The sequence below is a fragment of the Apus apus genome, chromosome 17 (genome assembly GCF_020740795.1).
Source record: "Apus apus isolate bApuApu2 chromosome 17, bApuApu2.pri.cur, whole genome shotgun sequence".
NCBI lineage: Eukaryota > Metazoa > Chordata > Aves > Apodiformes > Apodidae > Apus > Apus apus.
Genome location: NC_067298.1, coordinates 9,733,003 through 9,759,981, shown reverse-complemented (window position 1 = coordinate 9,759,981; position 26,979 = coordinate 9,733,003). Strand labels below are relative to the sequence as shown.

The 26,979-nt window shown below is 40.4% G+C and overlaps 1 protein-coding gene across 4 annotated transcripts in view; it reads right to left on the bottom strand.

Annotated features, from left to right (window-relative positions):
- CEP112 (centrosomal protein 112) overlaps positions 1-26,979 on the bottom strand; it is a 157,852-nt gene that overhangs the window by 12,638 nt on the left and 118,235 nt on the right. For all 4 annotated transcript variants that reach the window (XM_051634572.1, XM_051634575.1, XM_051634574.1 and 1 more), the window contains 2 exons: positions 25,720-25,869; positions 2,613-2,702 (listed from right to left, as the gene is read on the bottom strand). In XM_051634572.1, the coding sequence (XP_051490532.1) occupies positions 2,613-2,702; positions 25,720-25,869 (240 nt within the window). The remainder of the gene's footprint in view (positions 1-2,612; positions 2,703-25,719; positions 25,870-26,979) is intronic.

Here is a 26,979-nt window from a genome sequence, read left to right as displayed (position 1 = left end):
CATGCATAAGCTCTCAGAAATGTACATTTTAATCACACACTCACAGGATGCAAGGTCTGCTGTATGAACAATTTAGGTCTTCTAACATTGACTGACAACTGCACAAAGCCATTTGACTCAAGGAAGAGAAACATTTTTAGTAGAATGAAAGATGTTTCTGTCAGAAATCTTGTCTTATATTAGATCTAGACACATATCAAGAGACAACCAAGTGATAAACCACAAGGGCGTATGATACAGGAACACAACTTCCGTAGGATTAATTGACAAGAAGCTGGTTCCCACAGTTACATATTACTGAGATTTAAGAAACTCCAGCATTGTTTGCAAGGAAAATGTTTGGACACACACAAATTTCCTAGGAACCTTCCCAGACTGCTTTAACTGTCTTGGGACTATATATAAAGAAATTTCTATATTAAAAAAACTATATATTAAGCATGAGTCACACTTTATTTACTGCTAGCTTGCCACTTTTTGCCAATTACATATATCTGAATAAATTGGACATCTAAGTTTTGAAGAAAACATCCAGCAGTTGGGGATGAAGTAAACCAGAGTAAACACAAGTTCATACAAGAACATGAAGTACTGGAATGAAAAAGCTCTAGAAAAACAACAGCTCATCTTCAACTGCAGCACCACGCTCGGCTCCAGACAGCTCAGGGCTTGCCATTGGAGTCCTTCTAACACATTTCCCCCTCCTTATTTGTGGGATAGTTTGTCTCTCTGGATAATTATAATAAAGAAAGGTTAACTCTGTGTGATCACCAGAGGGTTCTTGTAACAGAGTTAAGCTTTGTGGATCTGTCAGTCTCTCTTGGAGACTGAAGAGTTATAAGGACATTGCACTGAAAAAGACAAACATGGAGCACCAAGATACCACCCAACAAGCTGTAACGAGAAACAGCTTTATATTTTTAATTAAAAGCACAACAAAATGTTTTTTCATGTCTCATTCATTTGTTTGTTGTTGTTATAGAATCAAACCCCATGATTTTTCCCTTTAATGAAAACCAGAAGCTGTTTAACCCTCTCTCCTCCTTATTTATAGACATGTAAAAGCTCTGAAAAGGGGCCTTTGTGGTAGTGCCAGAATAAATTTTGATGTTTTATGCTATTCTGATTCAGACACTATTTGGTCAAAGCAGAAAGCAAGTTCTAAGTCACTGCCTTAAATATTTCACCTCCCTAATCAGCTGATGAGTCGTTAGCCACTGTCAATGCTTGATGAACATGTTTACAGGTAGCCTGGCTAAGACACAATCACTGGAAATACGTCAGAGCTCTCATTTTTGTCTTTGTGTGGTGCAGTCATTTAAATAACATTTCTGTTTCATTTATACTTTACCAGCTGAGCCAGTGCTTCATTAAGGTAGTGTGGGCAGGACAGTCCTCTCAGCTGGTTTGGACCAGGTGCTCATGGAAGAGAAAACCTTGAAGGCAGGAAGGGGGGGAACCATCCTATGAAACTGTGTGCCTGGCCTTTTACCTCTGTATTGCACAAGTCCTTTTTTCTTTCTTCTTCTGGATCTTCTCTCAAAGTGGGTCAGAAAAAATAATGCAAAATGGCCATGGCAAAGATTAAAGAAAAAAATAACAAAAGAGATTTGGAAGAGGACTCCTGCAGCGTGCAGGGCAGTGTTGTTCCCTGGGAGGGACAACCATTGCAGGTCACCTCACTCATTACACCAAATTCCTGCAATGCTGCAGGCACTGCAGCTAAGGGGAAGCCTGTCCCAACACCCAGATTTGGGAGGCAGAGATGAATGGGAGCAGGAAATACCTGAACCTAAACACCACGAGGGAATGAGGGTTCCTGTGTGCAAGGAGGATGAAAACAAGTGGGGAAAAAATATTTGAAATCGTTTGTTATCGCTCTGCTGCAATGACCTCAACTTCTAGTTCTGCAGGTAAAACTTTAAAACTCTTTCTATCAGATATATGTTATTGATACTGTTTATTCAGCACCACAGAAAGTTCTCAAATGTTGCAAGAAGTGATTTGTATCAGAAATCTGAAATTTCATTTGCGATTCAGATATCCACAGCCTGCACACTTTCCTGAATACTTCAATTTAGTCTGGTTTGAAGGCAGATCATTAACTTTCAGTTGCAATACTAGTCTGTAAACTACATTCACTGTTTTCCTTGAAATCGCTGCTTTCACTGACAGTGCCCAGAACAATGTTAGCACCATTAATCATATGGAACTCTTTACAGACAACATGTGGGGACAGGAAACGCATAAGATCAGGAATAAAGATTATTTTTAGCTCAGTTATTGTCCAATTATAATTCTCCTCATACAAGCCATTAAACAACAGGTTGAACAGTCTCATAAACCTCTATTAAAACAGTAGAGTCAGTTCAAAATAAATGCATCATTTAACAGCTAGAATAGTTGAAATACCAACTCGAAATACAGGGCAGGAGATAAGACCTTGCCTGTAGGGTTTGGACAGCTTAATTCTCTTTTACTACTGAAAAACAGAAATAAAAGCTTCCCGAACATTTTGCAGGAAAATCCGTGCTTTTGCTTTGAAGCAAGACATTAGTTTTAAACATGGATCCTCCTTGCCCAGGGGAGGGGTGTGGGGGCAGCACCAGTACCTGCTCCTGGACCTCCAGCTCCCGGCGCCGCAGCAGCTTCTCGGCAGCCTGTGCCTGGATGCGGTAGGTGTCCACCTCATCTTGTAGGGCCTGGAACAACACCAAGGGGTGCAAAACACACGTGAGAAACATGGGATGGTGGAATAAAGTCACTCGATGAACCGATTAAGAGAACAGGGCAGTATCTACAGCTCCTCAGCTTGGCTGACTCCAGGCACGCACACCAGCTGCCAAGTTGTGACAGAGCCCGCTGGGCCACCCTGTTACTCTGCACAGGTAGGACCATCAATTGAGCAGGAGTCCTTAAATCTGAGCAGCTCTATCTTATTACAGACTACAAGTATTGATACTAAAAATGTAATAAATGTCCTCAAAGACTGAAAGGGAAATGGAAATGCTGCAATTCCAACAACTGTATTGGCAGTCTCAGATTTTTGCTATCATCTTACTGGTACAACCTGTTTCTAGGAACACTTTTGCACTGTACTAATGGCTTTTCTTTTAAGCCCAAATAATAATCTCTCTGAAAAACCGTGTCTGGAAGTTGCAGTGACAAAGTAGTTCAAACTATTGAAAGGGGATGTTCGCTCCCCTCCCGCCCCGTAGAGAAGTCTAGCATGTGATCTACAAATTAAGTATAAATAGCAATAAATAAAAGGGACCTTACGATCATATCACTTTACCACAGCTATCCAGTCTTTATTTAGTTCAGAAAAAATCACTAAGCTCACAAAATGCTTTGACAAATTTGTTTTGTCATTGATGTTCTTCTTATATATTTATTTTTACTACAGCAGGCCCTCAAAGCCCTGAACGTGTTGTTAGATGCTTAACAAAAGATCAACCATGCCCCAAGGAGCTGATAGACTATGTTATTTCTAACATACACACCAAACAAACAATGCCAAGTTTCAAAGTTTGTTGTTTTTTTCAAGTTTCCTACTCATTGTTGAATGTTTGAATACACACGTAACATTTATTTACACATTTACTAAAAGCTTAGTTAAGTTGTCAGCTTGAATAAAGGCATTGTTGGCAGCAAGTGCTGACTTGAAGCAAAGTGCACAATGTGGATGGGAGACTGACATGCCTAGGAAGGAAACTGGGGCAGCCCAGAGGGAATATCTGGAGTTATCTTTTGCATGCCAGGAAACTGGGGCATTGCTGCCCATTGGCTGAGAAGCTTGGTGCAGAGTGGGGACTGGACCTGGGGAGGGACTCGAGCAGGAGATCCCCTCTAAATGACACCCAAGGTGCCTCCAGGGATGCTTTTTAAAAAGCTGAGCTGCACGGAGACCTTCTGCAAGGTGTGTTGGAGAGACCCACCAGCTGGGGACTCCAGGCATGCTTTGCTGGACGTGCACTATGGTCACCACTCGCTTCCTCCACTCAGAACCAGAACACCCAAACACAAACCAGGACCAGGGAGAGTCCTCCCAGGACAAAGATTTTACAGAAAAATCCCTTGCTTTTTTCCACAGCACTGCAATACTGAACCCTCAAATCATTTACAGGATAAAATTGCTATTGAGATAAGATAAGAGGACTACTTATGATAGATCTTGCACATTGTTTTGAAGTGATGCCAGGCGTTAACTTTAAAGTCTTCTAGCTATAAGACTATTACATGTTCTGATGCCAAAAAATTTTAACCAGACCCAAGCATGAACTTCAGATCTGCCCAGGGACTTTTACACTATCACCGCTTCTGAGAAATGCTGAAATCCAGGCTTTGAATATATAACCAGTCTTCAGTAATCACCAAGCAGTACCAGGAATTTGCATAGATATAATGAAACATACGTGTGAATTGTGGGCTTTTTGTTTTCTTCTTCTACACCTAATTTTGTATGGTAAAAAACAAATGAGCATACTTGGATTTCAAAACTAAAATGATCAAGTCTGCAAAGTAGAACAGTCAGCAGGAACACGTTCCATCTATCAGAGGTATCACCACAGCCCCAAGTAATTTGACAAAAATCCTGTCGTAACTCCAAAGCATCCAGACATCACCAGTACTGGACTCCCAGGAACATTCACAGAGCACAAAGACCCTTCTTCTCCTGCTATTTCCACAGGATCAGCTTAAGCAAACAGCCTGGCATGGGGAAAAAGGAGGAGGGAGGAAACCTTGCTCCAGCTCAGCCATCCTGCCCAGAGTCCCTAATTGAGCTCAGGAGCAAGTTTCACTCCTTCACAGGACTCTGAAGATGGTCAAGAGACAGCCTGTGCATGTACAAATGTATATGTATGTACCTGTGTCTCAGAGAACAGATCTATGTCACACTCCATCACAGAAGTCTGCAGGTACTGAACGCAAAACAATCCAAAATTGTTCCTAGTAGAGAAAGCAACAACATAGAGCAAAACGAGAGAGCTGGTGCTTCCTGCCTTTCTGCCTTCATTTCTACATTTTTACTTTTCTTATTTACAACAGACAAACATACTTTGCTGAGCATAAAAGAGGTTACTTCAAATCTGAGGGTTTGCAATGTATCATAAAGTCATTTAATTTGGGAAATTCAGATGAGACACAGTCTTTGTTACATCCACCCACCCCAGATAGCATTTGCCAGCCTGGAGCACACCTGTTTCATTAGGAGAGCAGACAATGTCTTAAACAAGTACAATTTAGGGCTAAGTTATTTTTACTATAGCATATAAGTGCAGTAAAGTCTTAAGTCTTATAATTATCCATCAATCAGTTTAACGAAACAATCTGCATGAGTTTATCATCTCCAATCACGTCAGAACTGGGGATGGAACACTTTCCATCAAGATCACTTTCCAAACAAGATTTAACTCCTCTGATCAACCACCTCTACCTTGGCCATTTTTGGACTGTTGCTGTGTTGCACACTGGCTCTCTTGGTCACTTTGTAGAACCTAGTTTTGTGTATAAAGGATGTTTCATGAGCAGTGAATGTTCATCGGGGTATTTCAGCTTTTCCTTCCAGCACAAGGACAAAAAAGTAAAATCCAAAGATCAGTATCTGATCAAAGCCATGCCAAAAAAAAGAAGGAGTAATATCAAAATCTCATGGTTGCTGCAGATTCCTGCATATGCTTAGCTCTGAAAAGACTAATTAGAAGTAAGCAAGTTTGTTGCCCATGATTTTGATTCTCTAGGAGAAATCAGGATGGATGTCATGAATAATGTGCCCTTTTGAAGATCACACTGAAAATTCTCTCTATTGTCAAAAAGCTTCATGTGCCACAGCCTAAGCCTGAATGCTGATCACTGCTTCTGAAGGGACCCACTGCCCTCACATCTCTGTCTGCATCTGAGAGAGCAGCTTTTGTCACACAGAACACTCCTAAAAACAGCAGACACCTTATCCCAGGTGCACTGCTGAACATTGCTTTTGGAAAATTAAATAACAGTGTCTGCTCAGTTTTGTTTAGAAATACAGTTTTCATTTTAGAGCTTCAAAGTGTCAGATTTTGCCCAAAGAGTAAGAGCTTATGTTTTATAACTGTGGAGATGAAGAAAAAGGGATTAAAAAAAAAATCTAGAAAAAAGGCAAATTTTTAAGTGTCAAAGGGGTGTTTTTTTCCTGAATGGAAAACAAAGCCTAACTTATTTAGTTAAACTTATTTAGTTAAACTTTTCCAGGTACAGAATGAATCCCCAGCCCTCAGCTTTGCTAAGTGCATTTATATCACTGTTAAAAAGACAGTTGGCTGGGTTTTTTTCAGTTAAACTGGCTTCCAAATGCCATGTAAACATGTTTGCTGTTGAAAGTCTACACCATACCTGACCTTGGATTTGCTTTGTGTTGGCCTGAGAACAAAGAAATTCAATGTTTTGCTTTCCAGCCCAGATATCCTACACTTTGAAAGGCACTTAAAAATGTAAATGAGATAATAAGCTCTACTACAACAATGTGGGTGAATTACAGCTGCATAAAAGGAACATTCATGTGATTTATTTATAAAAATGGAAAGGATCCTAAAATAAAATCGTATTGTGAATGTTTTGGTCCCACAGAACATTGAGAGACACGAGAAGGATGGAAGGGGAAAGTAATGGCTTTGAGACTATGCCATGGAAATCTTATGGTCAGATTTTGGGAGCTCCAGTGGAGCTGGTGGATGGGTCCATCACTGGGATACGTGGAATGTTGGCTACTGGCTGATCCGAAAGGAGAACGGACCATCAGAACTGCATCTCTGGGTAGGCACTTTGGGTTTATTTCTGTTACTCTGCTGTGGCTCGGTTGTTTCTTACAGTTTATTTCAATCCTAACCCTGCTCATGGTGACTGGGAGCATGTTGGAGAGGACGGGGCAGCACTGGGTGGGTCAGTGCAGCACTTGGCCTGTGCAGCTCGCTGGGATGTTGGGATGGGGCACAAGGAATTCAGCCTGATTACTGGGGGTCTGGGTGAGCCTGGAAAGGGGTTGTGATTTTTTTAAAAAAAACCTACTTGTAAAGCATGAAGTTTTAACAAGGAGCCACAGAGAGACAAAAAGGTACAAAGCCAGCATTACAGAATCCCTTTTCAAGGCAGGAATACATTCCTGGCATTAGGTACAGGGCTTCATCTAAATCAGCCAAAAACTGGTAAGAGAAATAGTTCTAAGAATCACAAGAACAAGTATGGAACAGGAATACAATAATGATTTAGTCTTAAATACATAAAAAGTGATTTGATTATCCTTTAACCACAGGATATTTTTAAAAAGAAGCGTTGGATTCCCTGAAAAAAAAAGTCAGTTCTGGAGGAATGACATGACCAGAAGTCATTATTTTTTTAAATTATTTGGTATTGATTAGTAGTTAAGATACTGTGTGTACAAAGGTGTGATCTTTTGTTTCTTCAACCTGAAATAATTTCCTACTTTTGGTGTGCTCCTGAGAGCAGACAAGGCTTGATTCCTGCTCTCACCACATCAGTGGCAAGTCAGGGATCACCATGATTTACCTTTCAGGGTTGAAGATGTAAGTGACATTTAGAAGGAAAGGGAAATCTACAAAATGTTAAAACCCCAAAGTATTTTCTCTTTGAAACAAAAAGCAGCAGCAGGGAAGTCACTGCTCCTTGTGATCAGATGATGGCAGGTAGTGGCAGAGTCTTTTTTGGGTACACAGATGGAATTTGTGGCTGTACCAGCAGCTCTGCACACATGGATGGGCACCTGTATCAAGAAAAGACCTCAATATTTATGACTGGTGCAGAGTAAGGCTAAAGGTAGTAATAGTTTGCACTTTTCATCTTCAAAGAATTTTTCAAACATTACCAGATTAATATAATTAGTTAATGAAAGATGCAGTAATAAAAGCCACCATAATTACCTACTGTAGTTTTAATTATCTCCTTACTAATGCCCACAGAAGAAGGCTTCCACTTTACATCCTCAAAACATTTGCCAACAATAATCCTGAATACAAGCCCTTCTTTAAGTGCCTTCTAAATTCAAATTACATCCATTGATGTGTTTTCTCTCCCTGTTCACAAGAAGACAATCCAGCTCTGGAGCTCTAAAGAAAATCCATGCAAATATTAACAAAAATTACAGCAAATTTTGTTCCAGAATGATTTATGGAGATGCTTGAAGGCTTTGCTATAGCAGCACTCAATCTGAGCACCTTTATCTCTCCATGAAGCTGTCTGGGCCAAAACTTGTCCTTTATTCTAGGTGGTCTCACAATTTACAGAACCAAATCCAATTATTATTCAAAGCAAGTGTCCCATCAAAATTAATATCAGAATTTTTAAGCAATCACATCTTTTTGCTAAAATGTTTTATGGAGATAAGTAAACTTGTCTGGTTTTATCACTACTATAACTAAATTGGGAAAATAGGTCTATGAAGTTCACTGATGCAAATGATGTGAGTCGGAGCAAAACAAGTGTCTTTTTAAAAAAAGTGAAATACTGTTGTTTAAGCCAAATTGCTAGTGCAGCCTGAAGGCTTTTTGGGTTCTCATGGAGCTTTTGTCCACTGCGACTGCTCCAAACCTGGGACACTGCTCAGTCCCTGTGCTGCATTCCAGCACACAACTGTTTGAAAACCTCTGTACTTAAGTTTGCTCTTGTTTTTGGTGTAAAGCAAAGGAAATCTTATGGTTTTAACCTAATACATATGTTTGCTGCTCACATATGGCAAAATTCCTTTCTGGTGGGAACTCTTTCACTGTTGCTGCAACACACTATATATCCAAGAAGTCTCCTTTGATGTTGAACTATTGCTCCACCACTCATTATGCTACTGATTCAATATGAAAGGCAAAATTTCTGTGGTTTTTGTTAAAACAATAGCTTTGTTTCTGCAAACAAAGTTTTCCACAACCTGTATGCAGAGACAAAAATTACTGTAACAGAAAAGACAATCTATTATTTTGTAGTGAAAATAGTTACAGTGTTTAACAACACAAATTATTCTTCCAACCTATAGGTAACATTACAATTACTATTATGACTGTACAGAAAATTTATGCCTTATTGCTCTTCAGGAACAGAAATTAAAACACCTTAAGCCATGTTTTACATTTCTCTAACACTTCCCTTCCACTAACCTCCTAGCCTTTTACCATCAGGTCAACTTCATTACCTGGGTGAAGCTGCTAACAGCTCCGTATGGGTGGGGGAAAGGGAAGTCCTGCAAAGGCCAGTCTGCCCCTTGTTCTGCTATGGAATGCCAGAACAGCACACCCGGGCATCTTTGTGTCATTTTAACCACTAAACACTGTTGCATGAAGAATGAACACGAATTACAACATGGAATGAAAATGCAAATGTTATACCTTTTTAAATGCACCCAAGTTTTGCTGTCATTATGCGGATAAAACAGGATTCTTGGTGAGGAATCAGATAAAAGGGGTAATTTCCAAAGGCACAATATTCATCAACTCTCACTTGGATTAATGTGAACTTCCATACACTGGGCACATTTGGAAGTCTGGTGGACTTTGCTGACATTTCAAAATGGGACCTTGCAAAACCACCCGAGCTGTGGGCTCTGCCCACTCCTGCAAGCCAAGCAGCTCCTATTCGCATGGGACTCAACTGCTTCTGAGATGTGCCAGCAGGAGATGCCCTTGGGAAGTGAAACAATTTCTTCCCTTGAGGGACTGTGGGAAGAAAGGGGTTCAGGAAGGAATAATTTGACCCTAGGAACAAAATCAAGTCTCTCTAGTAGTAGTGAAAACGTTTTAAAGTAGGTCAGTCAACATAAAAGAAATATGTATGCAAACATTTTTCCAGTGTGGTGGGCTCATGCTGCACTCTTTTCATTGGTCACAGCTCATAGACAAGAGACTGACTGGCAGGGTATGATATGCTTTGGCTCTTGAGTGGATCAGCAGCACTAGCTCCTGAGCAGTCCCTCAGCTCTTCCACATCAGACTTTATCTGGATTGCCAACACTAAGATTTTTTTCCTGCTTTTTTCCCTATAAAATATTAGTGCGATTTCAGCATTTGCTGTAGGTGTCTAGTGGAGCGTTTATCTGCAACATCTTTAGCCATATATCCCTAAAACACCTTGACAGCACAAGCAGCACCATTTGTAGGCTTAAAAATTAGGCAAAGGCTTGAGGATTTTGCCGAGTCAGGGCTTGGCTGCACAGCCCTCCCCATAAACTCAATTCTTTTGAAGCACAAAGGATGTCACAAGGCACAGCAAGTCCTGCAAAGATAAAAATTCAAAGAAAACAGCAGTATAAATGGTAAAGTTAGGCTTTTTTCTTTCTTCTTTTTTTTTTTTTTTCCAGGGGGAGCCTAGGAAGGAATTGCTCTGGCTTTGTTTTCAGTGGCTCAGGTGATGGGAGAGAGGGAGGGAGGCAAAGTTCAAAGAGCAGCAATAAACTTGCTTTCATCTGCTGTTCTCAGTGAACCACAAAACCCAACAAGCAGTTGCCATGTGCAAGCACTGCTCTGCCCATTGCTGGGACACTTTAGGGCTGTTGTGATGAAGTCACTCGGAAAGTTTGTCAGCTCAGAAGATTTACTGTAATATTTACCTGGAGTGTTTGTTAGTTTGCTTTCAAACTGGCTCTTCCTCTCTCCCAGCCTCCTTGAGTTTCATGGTCAAGAGCAGGGGCAGAGGTTGCCAAAAGGAGAAAACTGCTGAACTTCTCCCCCCTTTCACTCTCAAAGGTGTAGACAGAAACACCAATGGTTCACATATACCAGATAAAACCAATCTTTTAAGCCCAAAGATACCGTGACATCTTAAGCATACACTTTTGAAGGAAAAGTTCAAAACTCCATTTTAAAGCACTTATGAGAGGATTTACTGAGATCCTGCCTAATGTCCAGCTGACGCATTGTCAAAAACATTTATCACAAAGCTTTTGAAGTTTCTTAGCTCCCCTCTAGTTATTAAAACTTGAACTGCAGCTTGTTATCAGCCTCAGAGCACACACAAAATACATCAGGTATTTTTTAAGTCAACCTTTCAGTCTGATTTTGAGACTATTATACAAAATAAAACATTCCCAATCAGGTTGAGGTCTGACAGATAATGCTGAGCAGGCACAACTGCTGCGCCTGATTGATCCATGAGACAATTTTCATTCCTTAATTTGAGTTTTATTAAACACTTTGCAATCAAAGGGAAGGGCACAGAGTCTGCCACTCCTGGCACAGGTTTCCCGTGAAGACCTGATGCCAGCGTCAACATTTTCAGACAACTCCTTGAATTTTTGATGCCATGTTGTAAGAGTGTCTAAAACATCACAGCAATGGATACACTTTGCTAGGGAAAACCTGCTGTTGGGAACACAAATTAACTAGCAAAACATCTGCTTTTGCTGCTTGCTGTATTCTCACCAACAGCTTTGCAAAAACAAACATCAGGGGTTCGAGCAGAATTTCCTGCAATGATTTTGAGAACGTCTATCTCACGATAAAGCACATTTTGCTGAACAAGGCAATCTTCTCACCCATGGGGGCTTCATTCCCAACTAAGTTTATCACCAAACTGCCACTTTAAGTGGGTGTTCGGAAACTTTACACCTGGAGAGGGACCAGAGGTTCCAGCAGAGCCCTGGTGCTCTACAAATGTCTCCTTCAAACACATTCCTCATCACAGATGCATGAAGACCTGGAAATATAAACATTTCTACCAGGCTTTACAAAGCATCTTATTTTGCTATGCTCTTTTAAAAAGTAAATATGAAAGGCTCAGCCACTTCTAATCAATAGGTGAATGTGATCCCCACTAAGAACAAAAGAAAAACTGTTTTGTGCAATAAATTAGCAGAGCACCCAGTATTGCTGGAATTCTCCCACTACGTAACATAACACACATGCTCTTATACACACACAAAGAAACCTAATAATGTCTTTACACCTTTCAAAGCAACCTTAATCAACAATATTAACTTGCAAGGCAAACCACTGCTTTTTGAACTGAAGAGCAGTGAGCCTGACTCACCAGTGCCTGCACACTTGGCACATGGCAGAGGTGAGACAGGAAAGTAAGATCTTCTAAAATGATGATCGTGAGCCAAAAATGGGATGACTCTTGACAAGGGTGAATGCACACATGGAAACATGGAAATTCTTTTATTCAAAGTCTTTAATGACCTCCAACCCAATTACATTTGCAACAAGACTTGATAATGCAATTGCTCCTATTGAAAAGTTTGTGTAAAAACTGGGCATTTTTGAAGCCTGATTATTATTTTTTTTTTAATCATGTTGAGATGAAGCTCATTCACTTAAAAAGAAAAAAAGAAAAAGAATGTCCTCGGCAGCTGGTCAAACAGATTATGAGACTAATCTCACTAGCCTGAGGAAAATGAAAACTGTTTTTCAAGTATCTATTTTATAGAGCATTGGCTTTATACTTTTTAAAAGGGACGTTAACATAACTGATCAGAACATCCCAGAATGTAAATCATGTGACATTCTGAGATACTTGCTGTCATAATGCCAATGCTTCCAAACATTTCTGAAATCCTTTAAGTTCACTTTTTTTTTTTTTTTCAAAATTAGACATGGCAAAGATCTCCTTCAGCTTTTTCAGAAGTTTTTCTTTCCATTTTTGAGCTCTATAATACTAGTGCAGAATATTTTAGATAGCCAGATGTATATGCATTGAGCAAAGAACAATGTCAGGCTCCACAATCTTGTTCAATGTCTCTGCTAGCTCTTTATTCAAAACATTTGACTCTAATTTCTGCATAACTCATTTCTAGGAGTGCCCACCAGCCTATTTCTTTAGCTCTAATGTAATCTTTTTTGTTGAACCGGAATAATCAATAAAAAATTCAGCCTTTATCTAGTTTGAGTTGATTGTCTATGCATCCCTGAAAACATTCAAGCCCCACTTGTTGCACCTCTGAGGAAGAGGGGGATGATTTTGGTCTGCAAAAATCCAGCAGGTCTGTGCCCCTCTGAGCCAGCCCTGGTAGGATCAGAGTGAGGCTTGGCTGCACTTGAAACAAGCACCTTACACTGGTCTTCTGATGCTGACAATGTCAGCAATACAGGTAACAAATTTGGTGTAATTTAATTATATGCAAACTGGGAAAAGGATCAGAGGGGCAAAAGACACTTGCCTAAGCTATTCCTGGGTAGATACAGAGTTTGTGGAATGTCAAGAGCTCTTATCACAGTTGTGTCAAGACAAAACTGATTTCAATGGAGTTCTGATCTTACTTTATTTTTGTTAAATCTTTTTCGACCCAGTTTTGAGCTGAATGTTGGCTGAAAGACTGTGCTGATGTTAGTGGATCTTTCTGCTGTAGCAGAAAAGTCTTACATGGAAATGCAGAGACAGCAGAGAACCTCATTGCCACTCACAAGTTTTTGTTGAGTTACTTGTGAACCTAACAGGTATCCCTGAGACATCCTTCTGCTCTTCCTTCCAAGAAACTCCCACAGGGCCACAACAAGGCAGTTAAAATAATCCCAAAAGGTACACCAAGCCCAGAAACCTATAGAGGGGAACATTTTGCCTCAGACCATCACGAGTGCTGAGGGCACAAGGACTCAAAGAACCACCACGCAGATCCACAGAACAAAAACCACCCTGGAGTATTAAATACAGACAGCAACTCCCTCCATTGTATCTTGCTGCAGAATGGGAAAGTATATTGAGCAAATGTCCCTAAAGCTTCAGCCTGTTCTTTTGCTCTCTCCTGGGCATCTGGCTAAAAGACACTATGTCCCAGAAGATGGAGACAGATGACTCCAGTTTGACCCAGCACAGACACTTTTATTTTCCTTGAGCCAAAGCCATCTTTGCACTTTATCTTCTACAAGGCTTTCAGGCTCTTGAATGAGAGGTGTAAAGCCTTGATGATGTCCACAATACACTTCAGTCATCATCCAAAATGCTCTGAACAGGAAAAATAACCCAGCTGGCATCTTCCAGCTTCAGAAACACTTGGTGAGAATGCTTCTGCACAGGTAGGAAATGCTACAAGGGCTGGACTGGCTGAGGAATGTCTCATCAATGCAAAGGAAGTGACTGCCAAACCTGTTTGGCACATCTAACAGGAAGGCAGGCTCTTTTAATTTTCTCTCTCTTTTTTTTTTTCTATAAGTAGTTCCAAATATTCTTAGATGGATAACATTTTTAAAATGCAAAAGCATTACAAATAACAGAAAACAGATCAAGTTCTAAAGCACCACCAGTTTCTCATTTGTGCAGCTCCTTACTAAGGGCTCTCATTAGACCCACGCAGCACAAAGACCAGAGCTTTCCACCTACTTTACACACATTCACAAACTTTTCCTTGTCACAGATGAGACATAAACTGCAGGAAAAACAATATATGGAGTAGTGTGAAAGAAGTAAGAATTCCAGTATTGGCAAAGTGGCATAAAACTTGATCTAGTTTCAGGATCCGATAAGGAAGCACAAACAAGCTCATCCTCTGCAGAGGCAGGTTAGAGAAGGGACATCAGGAAGGCTGGATTACAGAGGCAGGAGACAGCAAATGAGCCCCCAGCAATGCCAAACTTGGCATGCAAATGCACATTTCCATATGATTCAGGACAGAGCAGAGAACTGGTGAAGGACAGACGGAAAGGAAAAAGCAGCATGTAAACATTCAAGGCAAATCTAAAAATTCACAGTGGTAACAAAAACCTCACTGTACTCTTTGCCCATCAATCACTTCAGTTTCCCGTGTCCTCCTTGCTTTTCAGATTTACACAAACCTAAGTAGAAATGATGTGTTATTCTGGTAGGAGGAAGAAAACAATACATCAGGCATGAGTTGCTCCTGAGCTCAGAGCACAGCTGTGGTCAAAGGTGTTTCCAGGTATGCAGACAATTAAAATCCACTGATATGATTCAAATTGTTACACAGTCTTCAGTAATTGCTGGTTTACCTTGCCAAATTAGATGTGAAAACTGTAAAGGATAAGAATGATATTAACACTTAGAGTAAAAATACAAGGAATTTAAATATAGCCATATCAAGACAAGCATTGCTTTCTTCTGAAGCCAGAGACACCCGATGCACCTCTTGGATTTCTCCTTCAAGCTGCCTGGAGAGCTCTGGCTTAGTCCAACTGTGCAGGTGTTCCTGCAGGTATCTAACATTTGCTAGCCTGAATTTTTATTTATACATTCTCCCACTCCTGAGCTTCTGAGTAAGCAAACAAACTCACTTTTCATGTTCAGTTTTCTCTTGTTTGTACTTTCACCCTCTCTTACAACACAAACTTGGAAGTGAGCAGCAGCAGGGAGAGCACCTGGTGCAGGTGCCAGGGATCGGACACTTGCCTGCAGGCATCATCCCTCCCTGCAGGAGCACATCTTCTTCCCATGTCTCCTCCAGGTTAAATCCTGATGATGGAAAGGAGAGATGCTGGGTGAGAAGGGAGCCAAGCTGGCAACACGAATGGAAAGGCCAAGCTGGACCATGGGACCAGACATGGGTACCTGTAGCAGCCCCTGGGCAGCCATGGAGCAAATACAAAGGAAAACATTGCAGCACTTCAGGATTTAACATCTTTTCAACAGTTCTCATGCAGAGAGCTAGTGCAACCTTCTACTGAAACTAAAATGTTGCACTCCTGAGACAGCGACTCTGAGGAGCTGGGAAGAATTCTGGACTAAACCTACTGCCCATTTGGCAAGAGCACAAACACTGTGCTTTCCTAAACCACAGCACATCTGCATGAAGCTTTGGTGCTGACAGGTTCTAAGTAATTATTTCCCAGGAAAAGGGATTGTTTTGTTTCCTCCTGATCTGATTCTTGAAGAACTTGCATTCATTCATTTTTGCTTCACAAATGATCTGATTTGTTTTCAGGACACGACCGAGTGACGCTCTCCTCCCTCCCTGCACAGCAAGGGTTATTGCTCTGGGGTGTTCTGAGCTTTGTGAGAGCAAACCCCAGTGCAAAACTGAGCTGGGATTTCACAGCAGATCTCAAAAAGGAAAATGAAGTGTACATCGTGTGTTTTGTCTTTTAAGGGCAACACGGACAGGTTTGAAACCCATGATCTCATGCTATGCTGGGCCAGGAAAATGGCATATTCAGGGCATAGGTTTCCAGCATAAAAATACTCGGGAGGTGATCTGATGTGGCTCTATTCACCTGCCAACAGTCCTGGCAGAAAAATAAACAGGTTGTGGAGATGAGCTGCTGCTGGAGGCAAAGCAGGAACCAGTAAAAGAGCTGCTCTGACCTGTGAGGAATTGGCCTTTTTGCTTTGAACTTCAGCAGATCTTAAAGAATTCTTCATAATTGGCAATCTGGGTTTTCACTGAGGATATATTTTTGTTGAGATGCCAAATGCAGGAGACATATTCAACATTAGAAATACAAATTCTGGGTCTTCTGGTTGGTGGCCAAGCTGGAGAAGGCAACTCCAGCAGCAACTACTACAGATAACTGGTTGTATCTGGGGTTAGGTTCATACACAAATGTGCATCAGTGCTGAAGGAATTGGTTTCATAACTATTAACATATTGACTTAATTGAAGTTATTGCCTTCAGTGCTGTGAAACCTTGAGCTAAAAATAAGCAGAGACAGTTTTAGCAACAGAAGTTAAAAAGTGGTTGTGTCAGAGGAGTAAGGTTTTTGTTTTGTTTTACTAATCTCTGCCTCACTGCTCTTCCAGTCCTTTGTTATCTGGCAGTTTTGAAGGGGATGTTGCCAAGAAGCTCATAGAGTCCTAAATTTTATCCTGTAGGCAACAGTTTTTTAACTTTCCTGAAAATAAATTTCATAGACAGACCCCTGAAAAAGAAAATAGATGAACTCGTCTTGCTCCATAAAATAGCCTCCTTGCTGGAGGACCTCAGGCTTTCTGAAGAGGCCAAAAATACAAAGCTATTGATGCCTGCACAGAAGAGATTAAGAAAAAGCCTCAGTCTTGATGTTCTCAGTCTTCCCTATAAGTTCCAGCCTCAGGTCCTCAGTCATCTCCATGCATGTTTTCAAGGGTCAACAAATAAAAGACTCACTATATCAAATCCTGTCCATCAAGGAAGAGAATTAGCACAGTGTAGATGGTGCAAGAGTCAGCAACAAGGAACCATTCCAAGGAAAAGCATCCCAACACCACTGCAAGATGGAGTGTGCACATGAACTGCAGAACCCACGTGCAAAAGGCTCAAAGAATAATTCGCATTTTCAAGAAAACTAACCCAGTTTTTCACCTTCTTATGTACACAAGCACTATATGAATACATACAGACAGCTTCCTTCAACTGCAGGGCAACAAGGTGTGCTGAGCCTAAATGAAAATATTTACAATACAAATTTTAATGGGAAAAAGAACAAAGTATGATACACAGGAACATATTTGTTTTGTTTTTCTGGACTCTAGAGCTATTTTGTCTGCCAAGAGTACACAGAATTTCCACTGAAGGGCAAGTCAAACCAATTTCCCTTAGGATGGAAGCATCTGAAAACTGAGGTTATTATATTAGTGCCTACGCATTCTTTAAGCAGATGAACTGCTTCATTTTGAATCCATGTCAAACCACAAGAACTGGCTGATAATAACAATTAAAATGATCTTGCTCTTCTAGAAAAGAAACTGGCTAACAGCTACATCTCCCTTTTTGTAGTTGGGCACAATGGGGCGATTGATGCTAGAAGGAAACTGGATAGGTTTAGATCAAGGATCCGAGGGGTCAGGCTTGGTGACAGTGTTCGTAGGTTTAACCTCTTACACAAGTTTGTGAAATGAAAAAAGCCACTTCTGCTGAGCACGAAACCGTGAGAAAGTCAGAGCTACAACTCACAAATATACAACTTGGGCTAATTACACAGATGTTTTGAAAAACCCAAACTTTACACTCGATGCATATTTGTATCTTTTGAAGTCGTACTTGGTGCTGCTTCACACTGCTCAGGGCTTGCTGAGAAAGGCAGAAGCTGCTCCCCTGCTAGGCTGTCTGGGTGAGTTTGCCATCTGATCTACTGAATACACAGATAAAAGTCACTGCATACTTTTTTCCTTTTCAAGTACAGTACTGTAACTTGGAAAGTTCCTTTATTCTCAACTCCACTGATGCAAGAAAGTGGCAGAAATATGGCAGCTTTGGCTGCTTTCCTTCAGTAGCTCTTTGTGACTGATCTTTTAATGCTAAGGAAACCATTGGGTTTTTTTCCGCACAAAACAAAAATACCTCTCTAGTTATAGAAAATTAAGGCAGTGCCTTACAAAAACTGCTGACCACTTCATTCTACTGCCCCTCTACCTGTAAATATTGGTAAATAGTTACCCTGCACGGGTACTGGATTTACCAGGCTTGTTACACTTAAGAGAAGCTCAACTATTATGAAAATGGTAAGTTTAACAAGGATATTTCTACTTCACTGTGATCTGCCATTCAAAAGTTAGCCAGTCAGTTTTTTAAAAAACACTCTGATACTTGATCTGCTTGAGTTTCAGTTACACGTAAAGCTGGAGAGCCAGCAGAACATTCTAAGTGGAATCTGAAGATTTCTAAAGTCAACACTCGTTTGGCAAGAGCATTTTGATGTATAAAGCTGAACTCCTCAGTGACTCTCTCCTGCTGATCTCCCCGGAGCAGCCAGCACCCTCACCAGTACAAAACCAGAAGTGACCTATATTAGAAGATATAGGTTTGCAAAATATGTTCACACAAATGCTGGAAACTGTGTAGGTGTGCTGGAATCAGCCAGTGCAACCTGGTGCTGTCTCAGCTCACTCCTGGGATGAGCTACACCAGAAGACAGACACCTACAGGAAATATATGTTGATAAGTAGACCAGGTCCACATCCCCAAATCTCCATTTGCCAAACCCTGCACCTTGTTACTGTGCCAGGCTTTAAAAATCTTTACTACAGAGTAATAAATGTTTGTGGTCTACGGAAGGTTTGCTTTGAAGATGTCATTTTCTCCAGCAATCTTTTGTTGGTTGAGTATGTAGTTCACACATATTGTGTTTCCACCTACACTGCTGGAGAAGCCCTGCAGTCACGGCTGTTCCAAGAGCAGGGAAGGAGGCTGTGTTCCAGGAACTCACTGGAACTGGAACAAAGAACAGCCCTTGGAAAGTCTACACAGTTCTATGCACAGACTGTTTTACAGATGCCCTGTATTTGGAGGACATTAGACACTTGTTTTTATCTTTCTCTTTAGTTTTTTTTCTCCCCTTTCCAGCAAAGTCCCAGCCTTTTGAGCACAGGCTCTCCCTCCCAGGCACTCTGCCTGGGAACTTGGGGGTATTCTCCCCAGCTCTGCCTTTCTGAGCACCACTTTCTCCTCCACATAAAGGTCCCTGTGATCTTTGGAGACTAAAACATCTTTGAAATGCAACAGTAAACTGTAACCATCACAGCAGTCTTAAAAAAAGATTATTTTCATTTTCTTATATCATAAATATTTGTCTGCCCTTCCTTTATTAGCTGTGAGGGCTTATGTCAGTATTCCCTAACACTTCCTAATAAGAGTGCTTTCTTTGTACCTTTATGATCACCTAAGACCCCACTCAGTGTTATTACTCCTGTCTTCTCAGTTAAAAGCAGTGGATTTTATGGCTTGTTCTGAATTCCTTTTCACCATTTTATGAGTGAAAAATCAGTGCAGTCCACCTCATTAAACAGAACTGATAGCTTAGCTAGATGAGACTTGATATTTTGTTATGCATTTATGGAATCTTTAATTCCATAATTTGTAGAGTCATAGATACAAGGTAACATCCCTTCAGGACTAAAAAACAAGAATAAAAAGGACTCCATGCAGCCAGATGCCATCTGGAGGGAAAGCAAAACACCAAGGCCAACAATGATAATATGGGAATAAGTAAAAATACAAACTGTTAAACCTGCCAGATAAAACTGGTTTGCAGTTCAGAAGACTAGGCAAGCACTAGTTCTAGTCTTTTATAAAACTTGTATGATTTTGCTGTTGGCCATGGTAAGTTCTTCAATGTGTTGAGACATGAAAAGTCAAGAAAAATGCCAGAGTGCAAAGCTTGCTGCAGGAAAAAGAGATGACTCAATTCTTTGTCTCACAAAGCATGTCAAAGATATTATAAAGTGCTTACAGATGCTCAGCCACTCGGGTTGCCTGATCAGCCAAACATCTGAAACCCTGTAATTCTGAAGAGAAGGTACTGTGCTTCAGACAATGAAATTGTTTCTGTGGCAACAGAAAAAGAGATATGATTTTGAAAAGGAGAGAGGACTTTTTAAAATCAGAATTTCAGTTGTGGTCAGAAACTACTTACTCTTAACATGAAAGTTGGCCTATTTTTATTATGTATAATGAATGTGTCAACACAGCCTCCTAAGGATAACCGTGTACTGGAATCAAGAGACAGAGTATGAGCAACAGTTGAAAAGCTTGGGGCTAAACCCTCATTTCTCCAAGACAGAATTTGGGTGAATCTACTATTCATATAAACAAAGACTGTGAAAATCAGGTGCCTAGGAGTTTGGACCCTGTGTAAAAGAGAAAGCAAAACAATAAAAGACCTGCAGATTTCATTTACCTATCCTTTTGGAAGACACAACCTCCTTTGCTGATCAAACAGAATATAGGAAATTATAAGCAAGATAATGTTATTTGTCTGGTAAATTTTAATGCCTGCTTTACAATGCTAAGGTACAAATGGTGGTGCCTTGTAATTCCCCACTAATAAAAGACACTGCAGACTTATTATTACTATTATTATAGACTAAAGTTCACAACAAAGAAACAGAGAACCATGAAAAATGACTCCCTGTATTTAACATCAAGATGCTCCCTTAAAACTCTTTATTTCGCCATGCCAAATGATTTCTCATGGCCATATTCAGCCACAAAAGCAATGAGATGGATTTGAGAGAGCTCTGTGACATACATATCTCTGAAGATCTCCAGTGACTGACAGAACTTGGCATGTCTGTGGCCATGGAACCATCACACACAGTAATGCGTGTTCTGACCAGATGTCTTGTAAGACACAAGTCAGTGTCAGCTTCAACACTGAAATGCTGATCTCCTTTTTACAGGCACTGTTAGCTGAAATAGAGCTAACTTCAGCCAAGCTGAAATACAAAGACAATAAAACATTTTTTTTAAAGCTTACAAATAATGTGGGTCTTATTGATAAAAGTTTATTACGCAGCCACCCACCTGCTGTCTGTATTAGAACAGCTCACCCTACTGCATCTAGGTGTGCTGGAGAAGAGAGCAAGTCAAGGCTCACTTCACAAGAAGTCCTTGAATAATATATGTCTGAACTTTACCCTAAGTTTTAGATGCTCCTTTTTCGTTTACACAAAACTTTCAGGGCTTTTTTGCCCCAATTAATGTCCTCACTGCTATCAGTTAAACACACCCAGAGCCTTCTGAACAACCAGTCACTCTGTTAATGTTCCCATAGTTCTGACATGCTTTTTCTTCTAATACAAAATATTATTTGTAATTAAACGTGGCATTTGCTAATAAACACGGTTGATAATGAAATATCATTACACACAAAATTAGCTTGTCCACACAATTATTAAAAAACAGTTTTCCTGATACGTTGCATTTTAGAGACATTCGTAAATACCCTCAGTATATTTTGACAACTACTTTCTGGAAACAAAGATATCAGGTGCCCTTAAAGAAATGTTCTGAATGCTATAAAACATCCCAAGGTTTAAAATAATTTCTTTCACTTTTCCTGGGAACCACACCTAAAAGGGAGGAGGGGTCAGGCAGTAACACCAGGAGGAGCTGCAGGCAGGCATGTGGCCCTGGGGCTGCAGGGGCAGCCAGCCCAAGGGACCAGGTGCTCTTCAGGGGGAAATCTCCTGGTATGCCATGCCAAAACAGTGATATCCATGTAACTCCCTCCCCATGGAAACTGTATTCCAGAATAAAAGGAAATCAAGTACCCACACAAGGCCTGGCTCAAGCATAATGAGCACAGAGTATTTTGTTATTGTTGCACTGAGAAATTTCACTGGGCTGATAAAACTCTCAGTCCAACCTTTGCACAGAAGAAATTATCTTTTTGCTCTAAGATTCATCAGCATCTAACAAATAGATGAAGATGATGAGAATACTCCATGCTCACATGGGTACACACAATTTAGAACCAGCATTTTTCTCTTTTGCTCTGCTACAGACACAAACCACATTTTAAATTTTTTTCCCCTCTCGACTTTTTAAAACTTAAGAAAAATGACTGTTTCAAAATTTTTCACATAAAAGGGAACATTATTATATGGCATTCTTTCCTAGAAATCTTTTAAGTCTTACTTATTAACAGAATTAATCTGATCATAAGCTGGCTGACACACAAAGTGTTGAAATACGTCGTCTTCGAACCATGTTTTGCTAATAAAATTTTGGTGTTAATTCAGGGGATATAACAGAATCCTAAAATCTGTACTATGAGCCAAACAACAAATGTGGTTCCTCTGGCAAGAAAAGCATCATTTTCTCCCTGTTCTGTTGTGGCTTTGTCACTGCATGCTCTCCATCATCCATTTCTTTCCAGAATCTACTTTTTGATGTGGAGTCCCCACTTGGCCATCAGCATCTACATTAAAATGTTCTGAATGTTTTGTAGTTTCAATCCCAGGAACTCTTTTGCACTTTCAATCCCAGAATCCAAAAGGATTTCATATAAAAAAAACCAACAACCAACTAATCCTAAGGCTGGAATTTCATAAGTAACCTCAAGGTATCTTTCCAATGCAATCAACTTTATGCTAGTGCTGAGTCCAGCCAGTAACCACTGCCAAAAGCAGCAGGAAAGTCAGGTAAATGCTCTGACCATTTAAATGTATTGAGCTCTGGGTTGCTGTGGCTAGATTGCTATCAGGATGCAAGAAGCTAGTTTAAATTTAGCCTTAAGAAGTTTACACTACCCTTCAATGACCAACGTAGCTCCTGCACAGACGTTCTCAGGAGCTTGGCGCCCAAGCTCTTCCTGGAGGGTGCCTTCTGAAATCCCAGTCTAAAGCCTCACCAATGGGTTAACAGATATGGCAATTTAAGCAGCTTTTCCAAGCATCTGCAGGGCTTTAATATCATTGTGCTCCCAACTAATCCTATGGTCTAAACCAATGGGTCCTGATCTTTGAAGTGTAAGCACACAACAGGAGCCCAGAGACCAGGTGAGCTTTGCGGGATGTGCCCCGTGCCAGGCCAACTGCAGTGTCCTTGTACACTGCCCTGAAGAATGCAAGTCCTGGTAAGTTCAAAGCAAAGCTATCTCCATGGCACTGATGGGTGAGCTGTGCTTTGGGACCATCCTCTGTGCCAAGGCTGCCAGGATCCCAAGAGGCTCCAACTCAGCCGCAGCAAGAAGGCAGCGGCAGGAGCCGCTCAGCGCCTGGTTAGACCCAGCTGTGCCAGCAGCCACTGCAGTGCCCTGGCATCCAACCTGCTCACCTTGCAAGCCACAAGAAGGGAATGTGCAGAGCCACAATTTTATAATGATTTTATGCCTCAGCATGAACTCTGACTTGCCCTTAGGCCAGACAGGTCGCAGGGTAGCACCAAATACCAAGCACTTCAAGAATGTCTTAAATTGACCCAAACTACAGCCATCTGAAGCCAAACAGAGATACTTAGACTAAGTGTTTTTGGTTGTTAGAAGCAGCAAAATGTTCTTAAATGTTTCATTTATTCATTTTCATTAATGTCTAAGATACCACATTAAAAAAATAATTATTATGACTAATGAGATAGATACAATTATAAAATAATAAGAACTTGGAAATCTTTCACTAGCAAAGAGAGCCAGGAGTTTGGATTAACATCAAAACCATCTATTATGGCATTCACATCTGGATATCACTTTACTGACTAAATCCTAAACTTCTCTGAGAGCCAGTTGGTTCCTGTAAAAATGTATTTCTCCTTTTGAAAGGAAACAGTAATTGGAAGGTCTGACAGGAAGTCACCCAATACCATATAAAGGAAATTGCAATCTGCTCTTCAATGTTAGTTTAAATCAATGTTATATTTAGCAAATGCCCATTTTTTACCATTTTTTTTTCAATAGCTTAAATTATATTCTCTCCTCAAAGGCTTCTACTATATTAAGAATTGTTTTGTCTTCAGAATGTTGCTTTAGTCATCCCTCAAGGTCTTCAGCTTGCCCTAGGTTAGATGTTGATCCCCATCTCCAGGACATCTAGGATTCCACTTTCACCAAAACCTATTTTTTTTTTCCCCAGGCTAATAAAAAGCACAGTATTTTTGCATATCCTCACCCAGAAATGTGTGGTTCTTAAAAATCCCAAGTGATAGAATATTAAGAACCCCTCTTTCCACTTCCAGAAGCACACACAGCAGTTCACCTTCCTAAGAATTTTCTGTGAGAATAGCTGGCTTGCAGTAGATTCCATTAAATCAGTGGTTTCAAAGGAAGATTTTTTTTTTAAAAAGTACAATATTAATTACACTAAACAGAGTTCAATAACTCCAAGCATAACAGCTCCTACAATTTCTTCCCTGTGTTGACCAAATCTTATAAAACATAGTTGCAGCAACAGTGCTAAAAACTCTCTGGGACACTGCTCAGGATTCCCCTGTGTTTTTTATGTATTTCATCACATTGTGAGGTAATAACTTAAAAAATAAGTTTGTAATAGCTGGGCACAGATTCACATGGAGGATTCCTTGCAGCCTATCATCATTAGTGTTCAAATACAGTTCTTCCTCCACACACACAAAGCCAGACATTTTCCTTAAGAAAAAAAAAAGAAGCATTAAACAATTTGTGAACTAAAAGAAGACTCTGCAGATGATGAGATAGTAATGTCAACCTAATTCCATCATGCAAATCATTCAAGTAGAGAGGACAGTATCAACTGTACCATAACTGAACATCAGATAGTTCCAACATGTAAAAATTCCTATGGTTTCATTTTTTCCTGAGTTTGTAGATTTAACAACAGAATTCTTTGTTTGGTACTAGTAAAGGTTTTTATGAAGAAAAAAGGAATTTTATTCTTCTATGCAACTTTTAATGAAGTGTTTTGGTTGTCAACCATGGCAGATGACATAGCTCCAAAACTCTTTTTACCACTCTGAAAGGAAAAATAATTCTGCTTGCTTCTGCAGGTGGGATTCTCTGCAGCCACTTTGAATCAGGGTATCAAAGCAGCAAGGAACAGAGTCCAGATATTCAGAACCCATAATCTCAAAGCTGCTTTGAGAAAGGCCAGAGAATGTAGCTCTGATGCAAAATATGCAGAAATCTAATGAAAAAAAAGTTACAAATAACAAATCTTTTATTCCACTCATATTTAGCAGAGACTTTGCTTGCAGTGGAACCTAAGAACATCCTTTCCTTCACTGCAGCCTCAAGCACAACAGCTGAGATGGGCTTGTGAAACCAAGCAGAAGCCCATGCCATGCTGCTGCCTCCCTGGTGGTGCAACTCTGCTCTCCTATTTGTCACCTTTTTTTTCAAATGCTGAAAATATTTTAAAATATCTGAGTCAGTGCGAAACGAAAGAGAACAGGAAAGTTTCACGTATTCAGGTGAAGTGGATGGATTAGACTTGCCAAACCCAAAGGTTTCATGCAGGCACATGAGCAGCTTGAGGAAAGAGCTGGAGTCACCAGAGACATCAAAGTCAAGGTCCAGCGAATGGAATTAGTGAGCCCTGTGCGAACAGGAACCATACCCACATTCATCTGCCCAATGCTGAACTTTTAATTACACTCAAACAGCCAGTAGCATCAGTGACTACAATCCCCAGATTACCTTGATTGCTCTGTCATTATCTGTAACCAGCTGCTGCTTCTTATCTTCAAACTTTTGTACAACTTCCTGGAGCCGCTGCTCCGCCGCACGCTGCTGCCGGCTGCGCTCCTCGCTCAGAGAGGCAAGGGTTTTCTTAAGTTCAGCTATGATCTAAAAAGAAAACAGCATGCTGAATCTCTCCTCAGTACAAGGCGTGTATTTTGCATGTTTTTCTGCTAGGCACAGACATGGCACTGGCAAACTCTGCTGTGCAAGCAAAATATTTTACATTAACACCGGGAGCATGAAATCCTAGGCAGAGAAACAGGAATACTGGAAGGTTGCAAATGACAAAATTGCTGAACATAAAATATTTGGAAGGGTTTTCCACTCTGACATTCCAAAATATTTACACATGAGAACAAAGCACATCTGTGATCTTCAAAACAGAGCATGTTTCCAGTCCTCTGCTGCACTAAAACCAGCACTGCAAATCTCCACGGTGACGGTGGCGTTCGTTTCCTAGGCTACCTTACAGCTTGATACTGCAGATAAAAAATCTCCACATTTATATACCGGACTGGAATTTCAACTTGATTGTGCAATTTCTGAGCTGCTCAGCAATACTGTGGGGACTTGATCCAATGCCCAGGACCCTTAAACTAGACCTTCAACATGATTCACTCTTGATTTGTTGAAATGTATTTGTTTCACCTTTTTTACCCCTGTGGAAAGTCGTCATTAAGGCTGATCCTTCAGGCCTATTTACAGAATTCCATGCTGACACACAAGTCATCACTCAGCAAAGCACTTAAACATATGGGAGCGTCACTGACTTTAATGTATATATTCAAGCTTTAGGTTAAGCTGCTGCAGCAGCATTAAAATAGTCTAATCCTAAAACCACTTCAGCACCCAGGCAGTGCAGGGAGGGACTGCCAGAGAGCTCAGAATTGTGTTTGCGAGGCCTCCTCAGCAGCAGAGAAACACACAACTATACTAAGGCCTCAGTTCTTTAGGAAAAAATAGTGGTTTGTTTTTTTTTAGAACTACTAACAGGATCTAGGAATAACATAGTGAGAAATACTCTACAAATTAAAGTCCTAGAATCACTGGAGAAGGGGGAAAGGGCCAATTAAAACTCTACTGTAAGTGCACTTACCTGTTTTACTACCTGAAAACCCCAGAGAGTAACAAAGATTATGAGTAAAACCTACATGGATATTTCTGTATTTCTTTTCTAAAAAAACCCAAACACATAAAAAAAGATAATATACCAAT